General features: G+C 40.4%; 1 protein-coding gene across 1 annotated transcript; it reads left to right on the top strand.

The window, feature by feature from the left end:
• The first annotated feature begins 4,273 nt into the window (after window positions 1–4,273).
• LOC134459772 (uncharacterized) lies at window positions 4,274–7,047 on the top strand. The gene is made up of 6 exons (XM_063212189.1): window positions 4,274–4,527; window positions 5,247–5,396; window positions 5,759–5,952; window positions 6,073–6,209; window positions 6,277–6,370; window positions 6,965–7,047. Exons 1-6 carry the CDS (start codon window positions 4,446–4,448, stop codon window positions 7,013–7,015), a joined length of 708 nt encoding a protein of 235 aa, XP_063068259.1. The 5' UTR covers window positions 4,274–4,445; the 3' UTR covers window positions 7,016–7,047.
• Window positions 7,048–11,209: the final 4,162 nt, after the last annotated feature.

Raw genomic sequence — 11,209 nt, 5'->3', positions numbered from 1 at the left:
ATTATGGTGGGTTGAGTACACCACAGACTGATGCCCACTTTGTCTCTTCAAATCTCCCTATTTATGTTCAAACGGGTTCAGATCTGGTGTCATACCAAATCACTAAATCACACTCGCCTAAATCAGCATTAGCCATAGCGGTGTGTATAGGGTCATTATCAGATTGTTTAAAAAAAAACAAAAAAACACACAATGACCCACTATGAAGGACAATGAGTAATGGTGACGTATACAGAGAAATGCAGTACTGTATAAAAGTATTTGCCCTCATATTTCTTTGTCATTCTGAAACATTTCAGATCAAGGAAATTTAAATGGTAGATAGAGATAGCTCATGTCAACCCAAAAAAAACTTTTTTAATGCTGATTTCATTTAAGGGAAAAAAGCTATCTGAACCTGCATTAATCTCGTGAAAAAGTATTTGCGCTCCCAACCTAGTAGCTTGTACCACCCCCAGCAGCAAATATTTTAGTCAAGTATTTACAAGAACTGGCAAACAGTCTTACACACTGTGGAGGAATTTATTGCCGATTCTTCTCTAAAGAATGTTTTAAAATCAGCTACAATGACAAATGAATGGTTACAAACCAATGGCTGGACATTATCCTTTAGGACAGGGGTATTCAATTAAATGTCACAGAGGGCCAGTTTTTCCAATTTTTCCCAGTAAAGGGGCCGAACATGTCAAAGGTAAGGGTGCGAAACAAGCGGATAACTTTCCAGACAGAACAGATATTCACTTCTCTATTTCTTAGTAGCCTTGTGATGGTCTATAATGAGACTATTTCAGATAAGATTTCACTCTCATTTCAATGCATAGGAATAATATCTCTAACCTGAAGCGTTAGTGATCGCAATTACGCACAGACTTTTCTTTTTTTTTCATTTTGTTCTGATTTCGTGGGGGGCCAGAAAATTGCTGTCCAAGGGCCGCATCTGGCCCCAGGCCCGCCATTTGAATAGCCCTGCTTTAGGATTTGTTAGTAGAGAATTGATGCTTACGTCAATCATAGCCGGCCGTCTATGTCCTGAGGCAGCAAAACAGCCCCAAACCATGACATTCCCTCCACCATGTTTCACTTGACTCCTTTCAAAAAGTTACATTTTTGTTTCATCTGTCCACAGAATATTTTCTCAGAAGCTTTTTATGCATTGTTTAACAAATTTTAGACAAGCCTTGATGCTCTCTTTGTCAAATGTGACTTTGGTGTGGGAACTCTGACATGCATGCAGTGTTTGCCGAGTCTCATTCTTATGGTTGAGTCATGAACACTTCCATTTTCTGAGGTACCTATCACCTCCAGTGGGTTTAGTTTAGTTTAGTTTATTAGGATCCCCATTAGCTGGGCGTGGACCCAGCTATTTTTCTTGGGGTCCACAATAGAATCACACACAGTTAAAGATCTACACAAATCGTTACATTCATTTAAGCACCATACATTGAAAAGAACGAAAGTGGAAAAAAGAAAGACAAAACATTTAATATAAACATAAATTACTATAATAATGGTTTAAGACCTTGTGACAAACATCTCTACCTCTGCACTAACCTAGTTTATATATGATAGGCTCAGATGTTTTTTTTCACCTGTTTATTAAAAAACACTTTACTATTCAATATAGTTAATTTGGTTGGCAAATTGTTCCATGCTTTAATTGATCTATATTCAACAGTACAGTGCGTAGAAATGCATTCGTATTGCTCTTTGGGATGCTCAGTCTCCCTGCTGCTGCATGCCTTGTGTTATATGTATGAATATCACAACTTTTACAGAGGAGATTATAGCGATTTAATGGCATTTTGTTGTGTAAAACTGCCCACGTTGATGTTAATAAAGAGACGTGAAGCCTTTCCTCCAATGTCAACCACTGTAAAACTGAATGCATGTAGGCCTAGGTGATATTTGTTGTGTAGGAACATTTAAGAACAAGACGTGCTGCCTTGTTTTGGACTCGCTGAAGTTTAGCAAGGTGATCTTTGTTGGCATTTGACCACACAGTAGTACAGTACTCCATCTGTGCTAAAACCAAAGAGCATACAATCCTTTTCCTTAGTTCTTGGGTGAGAAACTGGCCACCATGCCTGAGTAGTGCCAAGCCACTACTCATTTTCTTAACCATGTGGTCAATCTGTTTAGACCAGAACAGTCTGCTATCTATGATGTCTCCAAGTAGCTTTACTTTCTTTACCTGTTCATTTTTTTCTTTGTTAATACACAGATTAAGTGCTGAGTCATGACTCAATGAGTGACTAGAGCTAAAAACAATACTTTTGGTTTTAGATATATTGAGAACGAGTTTATTTTGTTTTACCCATCTTTCAATTGTTCCTAGCACCTTGTTCAAAACTTGTGTCAGTTCAGCTTATGTTTTTGCAGATGTATAAATAGTACATAAAAAGTATCATCTGCATACATTACAACTTTTGCATTTTGTATCGCTGAAGGTAAATCATTTGTGAAAATAGAGTACAACAAAGGTCTCAAACAGCTGCCTTGTGGCACCCCCACAGTCTACATTCACGCTGCTTGAGAAACTACACAGTAAAAAATGGAGTGTCAATATTGCAGTGTAAACACATTTTCCTCTGAATAGAGTAGTTATAACAATAGGCAGAGTAAACTCCTCCAAATGGTAGTGTCAAAAGTGAGAGTAAAAAAGTGAGTGTCAACATTTCAGTGTAAATCTATTTTTCTCTTGATAGAGAGGTTATAACAAAAGGCAGAGTAACTCCTCAGACAAAATAACTCTGCAGGGTGATGATTCCCCGCGAAAATTCTAGAACCGGAGCTGGAGCTGGCATGGCATGTTGGAAGTAGTTTCTCTCCCTGCGTGGTAAGTGGATTTGAATATTTATTGAGTTTTTGCTGTTTATGACCAACATTTTCAATACACTGATGCTGATGATAGACTACTGTATGTGTATTAGGTTAAATTAGGCATGCATATATGTAGGCTAGCCAATTAGTATTTTTCACTGATGCATTCGACTGCAATATTAGGCTACATAGCTTTTAGAAGTTAGACCAATGAATAGTTGTTTTAAATGAAAACAAAATCCGACTGCATTTGCTTGCCTGCTGACGCCGTGTGGTGTGGTGAGTATTGAAGTTTTCTCTTGTTTGCTGAGTTTGGGTTACCCGTACCAAAATGTAGTGCTAAGCTAGCTAGCTTGACAACGTGGTTTCCCAGATTGTATGGGTTTCCCCCAATGGCATTAGCATTGCAACGGTTCAAAAGTTCACTTGAGAACGTGCCCAATGTTTTGCAAGGTGATGTGCTCGTGCTTAATTTGTGGCTCTGAAACCAGAAATGCTCGATGTTAACATTAAGAATATGTTAGTGTTGGAACCCGTTTATAGTTAAGTGTTGCTCAGTTTTATGGTAAGTTGTAGATTTGAGAGATTCATCTACTCGTCCACCTCATAGATTAGCACGCTAAACTGCCCGCTCGTAGTTGATGCTTGACACCAGGAATGTTCTGTTTGGGCATGCGTGGACACACGTGTAGTAGGCCTATATAAGAATGATTATTGATTCGTCACGTAACATAGCTACATCTAGAACTAGTCCCTGCATGGCTTGCCAAGTCTTCGATGCCGGTAATCATACACATGCGTCAAATATGGGTTTGGTGTCAACTGTGGTGTTTTTGACTCATGCTGTTGTTGAGAACCACCGAGTTCTAGCGTTTCGCTTAGCCGGTGCAGCTTTCGTCAGTGCAGCTCAACAGAGGAAGAAGTGTGAGTGGAATAGGAAAGGGTGTATTGTTGTCGACGCGTTTCAGTTGCTTTGAATGTTGTAGTAGTTGAGAGTCATCTGCTGACTAGCCTTTATTTTTGCAAGTTTGGTAAATGCAATCCAATTAATGGACGAGGAAGGGGATATGAGTGTGGAAAGGGTGTCGTGTGTGCACGCGCGCTGGCAGGCTCGCTCTGTCGTGTGTGTGTGTGTGTGTGTGTGTGTGTGTGTGTGTGTGTGACCTGACAACTGTTTTGTTTAGAACACTGGTGCAGCTGAAGGCCAGCGCAAATGGGTGAACCGAGGAGAGAGTGTGATGGGGAAGGTGTGTGTGTGTGTGTGTGTGTGTGTGTGTGTGTGTGTGAGCGAGAGAGAGAGAGGGAGAGAGAGAGGCCACGTGATTGGATACTGCAATTAGGAGAAATTTACCTGTTTTCCCATGTTTTGCTGAAGAATTATATGCAATCATCTAATTAACAGATGTTATGTGGATGTGTAGTGTTGAGTCAACTCAGTTGGCTTTAAGAAGTTCATAAGGACATGGAAAAGGATGACTGTGTTTCATGTTCTGATCAGTGCCTCCCATACAGGTATCCTACAAACCAGCTCGTTAGTGTTCCTGATCCAACTGTGTGAGTGTGTTAATGTGTGAATATGTTGACGGGTATTAACAGTTTCTCAACTTTCTCAAATTTAACAGAAAATGCTGTTGCGTGTCTCATTTGGTGGAGTGCAGAAGTACATAAAGATGCTTGAACTGACGTTTGATGATTTCTTGAGAGAAGGTTAGTCGCCTAATTTGAATTGAAAGTAGGCCTATCTTAATGTAGCTTAGGGACTGTTCGTTATTTATTTTTGGGGTCGCCGGAAGATGTCCACCTTTGATCGTCAAATTTTGCATGACCCTCCCCTAACGAGCTTCAAAACCTTGATGACCCTCCCCGCGACGCCGTCAAAAAAATGCATGACCCTATGGAGAAGTAGTAAATAGCCCTATTCTACCTTATTTTTTATTTTTTTGACAAACGTTGATTGACCAACGCTACTGCTAGCTTACTGGATGTTAGGCGCCCTCTTGAAAACTATAGTAGTCTACTTCACGAACGCGGGGGCATTTCATACATTTATAATTTGATTTAGCTTATGATAACTTATGATAGCTCTTCGACACAACAGAACACAACGGGGTATGAATCTGTGATCAATTTTAGCTAAATGGAGAAGCGTTTCTGAGGCTATGTTACATCAAAGCATACAAACAAGGTAGGAATGCTTTTTTCTAATAAATGTGCCAAACATTTTTGGATGACCCTCCCCTAGCCAGCTTAAAAGAAATTGATGACCCTCCCCTCAGCAATGAAAAAAATGACGTGACCCTCCCCTATTTTCTTCCGGTGACCCCGAAAATAAATAACGAACAGTCCCTTAATGTAACTTAAAGTGGTGACATACTGCAATTATTTCTCATCAGATCATTTTGTGCACTATTTATTTTGTACTCCAGTGAGTTTGAAGTTCAACATCCCCGAAGACAGATGGTTGGACCTCAAAGTTTATGACCAGTCTAACACAGAGGTAGACGCCGAAGTTTTTGAGGAGCTCGTAAAAGAGTTCCATGGACCTTTCCTAGTTTCATTGGCCAATGAAGCACCTGGTAAGTGTTGCCTACTTGCATATGATTTACACATACATCATTTAGGTGGAAGTGTTGAACTATGTAAGCCACTGCTTAGAAGCCATTGTTTAACACTTTTTTATGTATCTTATTTTTTTTTTTTGCTACATTTTATTTGACCATGTGTTGGACAATGCTGTTGCAACTGTACACTGCACCTAGATATCTTTGTTTATTATCTAAATTTTGCTACTAATTACTTGTATACTGCTGTACTCTGTGCCAACCCCTTACTCTGTACTTGCTTGAATTTCCTCCTTGTAGGTCGCTCTGTTCAAAGGCATCAGCTATGTAATGTAATGTAATGTAATGTAATTGTGTTAATATTTTCCAATGCTCAGGTAACCCTCAGTTCACATCATCTCCAGGGTCTACTGCATCTGACGACACAGTGATCCTCAACTTCTCCCTGCTTGAGCCAGCTGAGGAACCCCTTGAGCCAGCTGAGGAACCCCTTGAGCCAGCTGAGGAACCCGTTGCAGCCCAAGGCAGTCAACCTAAAAGGCCTTGCCGCATCAACTATGAAGCAAAAACTGTGAGTTTGTGGGTGTGGGTGGATATACGGGGTTTAATTTGCACATCGTGTATGTATCTTGTTTGTTTCAGAATTACCAACAGTTTTTCAAAATACATTGCTTCATATGTTATCTTTTAGCTGATTGAAAAAATCCTGACTACAAAGCCTGGAGGTGACCGTATCATCGAGGAGTATGCAAAAACAAAATCAATCACAGATTCAACCAGAAGACGGCTCATCAACATACTTGCTGCAGAAATGACGGAAACACATGGGTAAGTATAGGTCAAATGTGTTATCATGAGACAGTTAAACATCATTGTTGTTGATTGAATACACCAGGACCTCGCCGCCGCGGAGTGTGAAAGTGATGTATGCACAGGGGATTATCGCTCTGTTTCCATATCTTGAAGACCCATACTCACAGAATGGCTATGTAAGTAAAGGTTTTACAATATCACCCCTTCAAACTGTTGCTTGTATGAATGGTAACGCTTTATTTTAGTGTTACATCTATAACCACGAATACATACAATGTTAATGCCGGTATAAGTAACTTTGAAGGCATGTACTAAGCAAAATCAAACATTTGTTAGGTCCTTACTAAGGTTATATTGGTAATAAATCCCTAATTGTGCATGAACAAGACATTTGCAAACACATGCCTAATGTTTGATTTTGCTTAGTACTTGCCTTACAAGTTACGTATACAGGCATTAACATTGTATGTGCTAGTGCTAATAGATGTAACACTAAAATAAAGTGTTACCGTATGAGTGTACATTATACTGTGCATACTGTATATTATACATAGGAACACTACTACGATCCGGAAAGTGGTTCAGGATACATTGCATGGCGGTTGAAGACCATTCAACGAAAGGCTTCTGAGGAAAGAGTTCCAGCAGTTAAATCTCCTAAAGGTAACATTTATAATGTGGGTGAATGGTCAACCTGTGAAGTGTGTTTAAAGGAAGATATACAACTGTGCAGTTCTAAACATTAACAACAAAATTGTTTTGTTTTAAAGTTGGTGGGCCAGGCCATGGACGTACTACACCCTTTACTGCCGAAGTCCTGACTGATGAGGAAGTGGAATCCGCTATCGCTGTGTTGAGACATTCTGCTGATGAGGAAACCATCCGTGAAAAAATGAAAACCACCTTCAGTTACCGCCAAGCAATGGTCAATGACCATGACAAATCTGCAGAGGTCTTCTCAGTTTTTCCACGGTTCCTGGACACATCAGGACTGGTAAGACATCTAGTTCTACATTCATTATATGTCTGTAATGGTATTTTATAGGTACTCTAGGTGTAATGTATGCGTATTGTCTATGTCAAATTGTCTATGTCCACACCTAAAGTCTACGTCTATGTCTGCATGGGAAAGTAAGAAATGTTATTTCAAATTCTTTGTATGACCACTAATGTAAAGAAATCGACAATAAAGACGACTTGACTTGACTTGATTGAAGAGTGAGGCCTATTGTAAAATGTTGCACAAGGTACTGACTGCAGTTGTCCTCCTTTCCTTTTTTTCCTTTTCAAATTACAGGTAGAGCAGGATTTCAGACTGATGTTTGGCGAGCAGACTGCCAATAAATTCCTGGAGAGATGGCCTACCACTTTCAGGGCAAGAGTCATTAAGGAAAGCCATGGACTGGTCCCCTCCACAGACCTTCTTGATTTGATGCACAATGCTGAGACATCCACTGAAGTTGAAAATGGTAAGTCTTTGAATGTGGAGAAGCATGTTGCTAAATATATTGAGGACCGTGGAAAAGTATGGCTGAATGTTAACATGATGCTTGTTTGACTTAAGGCTGGGACAGTGATACGTCTGCCATCATACTGCTGCTACATCTGCTACCGCCATCCGCACAGGGACGCAAGAAGCCAGGGAAGATATCAGCATCTAATGCAGTGGATCACCTCATCAAATTCCAAAAGGTACACTAGAATTATATTTGACAATGAATCAAGTCCTCCCACCACCCCTCCACTCCAACAACACTTCATACCCCATACATGAAGGCTTTCCTTAGACCAGACTAGACCACCACCGTCCCCCGGCACACACACACCATTTATAGTCGAGGAGTATAGTATAGTATAGTATGCCCTTTATTATCCCGCCATGGGGAAATTCATTTGTTGCAGCAGTAACATACAGATTGTGCAAAAACAGCAGACAGCATACATGCAACACAGGACCAGGAGGTTAAAAAAGTATATATAAGATAGATAGAAATAGAGATGTTAAAGAAAATAGAAATATCTCTGTTAAAAACATCAAGTACATTAGTAAAAGTGAAAGTGCATTTGTAAAAAGTGCATTAGCAGCTTCATAAAAAGGAGGAGAGGGGGCTAGAACAATAATAAATAAGTGAATAAGTTAAAAAGTTAAAAAGACCATCACTACAAAACACCACCATCATCATCATCATCACCGTGACCACCATCATCACCACCAGGAGGGATATTCTACCATGACGACTGGTAACAGTAGTATAACGCACTCCCACTATACTTTTTTTACACCATATTGTACATGGCCACAGAATGCTCTAATGTTTCAGCCCTAGTTAGTACTAAACTATCAAGTCAAGTGTGTGTGTTGAGGTAGTGCAGGTAGGATGTGCAGTCATTCAAGTGTAAGAGGCATGAAAAGCAGCAGTAACATGTTTGGCCTCTAGAGTCATTCTGCAGTTGGCAATCGTAGCTTGTTGTATACCATATGAAAGCTTGAAGTGTGCACTATACGAATAATATCCTGCACACGCACAGCCTCAAACATGAGTCCACTATTGAGCCCACCTCTTCAAACATTACTCCTCTACCCTTACACTTCTAACATAATTTTAAACATGGTCACCCTCACTGCCAACTGCCACTGCCAGGGCCAACAGCACTCCACATCATTCCCTCAAACCTGAGTCAACCACTAGTAACATAACATTCTTACATCCTTTATTTTTTAGAGTTGAGAGTGATGTCATGTTATTGTTCTAATAAATTGTGTTATTGAATGTGTTTTGTCATAGACGGGAACAAGCCTGCAGCAGCATCTAGACAACATCACTGAAAGCCGTCAGCCCTACCTCCTTGCACAGGGACCCACAAAAAGCAGCATTCACTCCTTCTTCATTGCCATCGACAAGCACGCACTTCCATGCCAAGGCACCACCTCAGTCGGAGCCCTGGATGAACTCTTCAAGGCCCACTTTGTCTTTGGTACATCTTACAGTCCTGCCTTGAACAACTTTTTCACTTTTCTCCAAACTTCCATTTACAACATTGATGTAGGGAAAACTAAGGAAACGCCAAGAATTGCAGAGTTACGAGCTAGAATGGTGCGTTAGACTCAATTAAAGGATAACTTAAGCCACTATCAACATGCAGCTGTAATGCTCACACTACCCTGGACTTGTCAGTACCTGAGATTTTTTTCCAGCCTTTTCTGAGATCCTGGTCATTGTAATGGGGGCAGGTGTTTGTTTACATTAAAAAAAAACCATCTTGATTTATTCCCAAAAACATTAAAAAGGTTATGCAACATCAGCAGACAACTAGCAAACAGTGGTACCTCTTGAGAAAATATTTGTAGTAGGCCTATGTCAAGAATTTTTAAAAAGTAAACAAAAGCTGCCCCCATTACAATAGCTCAGATCTCTGAAAGAAAAAAAATTGGCATCACCGGGTTCTGACAAGTCAAGGGTAGCGTGAGCAATGCAACAGCTTATTGAAATTGACTGAAGTGGTCCTTTAAAGTGACACTGTCCCATTTTTGGAAAAAGCTTATTTTACACCTCCCCTTGGTTTTACCGGTCTCCTATTCTTCCAACCGTTCTCGGGTTATGGCAGTGCAAATTTTACCTCCAAGCTAGCAGTTAACATTGAGTCCTATGACACCAGTTAGCCACCAGCTGGTTTCATAGGACTCAATGTTAACTGCTAGCTTGGAGGTAAAGTTTGCACTGCCATACCCAGAGAACAGTTGAAAGTAAAGGAGAACGGTAAAACCCTATTATTGAACTGAAGGGGAGGTGTAAAATAATTTCCAAAAATGGGACAGTATCACCTTAAAGGGGTCCTATTATGCTTTTTCATGTCCACTACCCATTTATTGGGTTACACAGCATCTGTTGTATGTAAAAGCTTGGTGAAAGCTGCATTTCACAAATTGGCCTCTTGGGGGAGAATTTCTCTGCCGCAGGAACGCTATTTCTCAACTGTCAGAGAACGCGTGGTTGGGTTTTCAACATTCTACAGCTTTTGTTTCCTGTACGGGTCTACGTCATGCTGTACCTAACATTGCTGCTTATGGGATGGAGTGTTGACGATGTCACAGACCATTTATTAATTGCAGAGACAGTAGAACTAATGCGCATTTGTTAATCGCAGCCACATAGCCTAGGCCTATCTGAATTTGACAGTATTGTGATGAGATGTATCCTATTTGTGAATACACCACTCAGTGTACAAGAATAGTGTAGCCTACAAGGATAGTGTAGGATTTCGCCATCCACAAGTTTATTCCATTACGCATGGTTTTTTTTTTTTCAATTCATAAATCGGCTCCGTCAATAGGCTACAGCATCGGTCTAGACTGGAGGCTACACTCACCTGTGGCCCAAGTTATATATTTTTGTTTCATTGTGATATTAAAGCTGCATTTTACATTGATAAAATACCGGTTGGTAGGCCTATGGCTAACGGGTCAGAAACAGTTGAATGAGGAAGGTCGAAAACAGGCAGAACGCGTTAACACAGTTGCGCACTGAGAATCCAAAACACTTCCAAGTGGGTGAAAGACTCGAATCTCTCCTTTCTCTCTCTATTCGCTTCAGGGCCGTTTTGCATATGCTGTTGGCAAGACTAACTTTTGTTTGGCAAGATGTGAAAACCCCACACTTGTATTGCCGCTTGAAGCATAACATTAATTAGAAGACGTGCGCTGATGTTATCCAAATAGGTATCACGACATGACCAGCAGCCGTTTGCATCAGCAATGTTGGCAAGGGTTAGCCAGTTAGTAGGCCTATAGGCTATGCGTAGGCTACAATTCAGTAGCCTAATTAAAATGCAACGCAGTTTTGTTCATCATATCTGCAAGAGCAACGTGGATATTGGCTTGACGTCGTTTAAAACTGGTCGAGTCGTCGGGCGGCATGCCAAAAATAATGAAACTGAAACGGATAGGGCCTATTGTTATATAAAAAAATCCTGTCCTGTCGATAAATGCGAACAAAAAAACCACGAAACCGAGACTA

Source organism: Engraulis encrasicolus, chromosome 2, assembly GCF_034702125.1.
Source record: "Engraulis encrasicolus isolate BLACKSEA-1 chromosome 2, IST_EnEncr_1.0, whole genome shotgun sequence".
NCBI lineage: Eukaryota > Metazoa > Chordata > Actinopteri > Clupeiformes > Engraulidae > Engraulis > Engraulis encrasicolus.
This window is presented reverse-complemented; position numbering and strand designations above follow the sequence as displayed.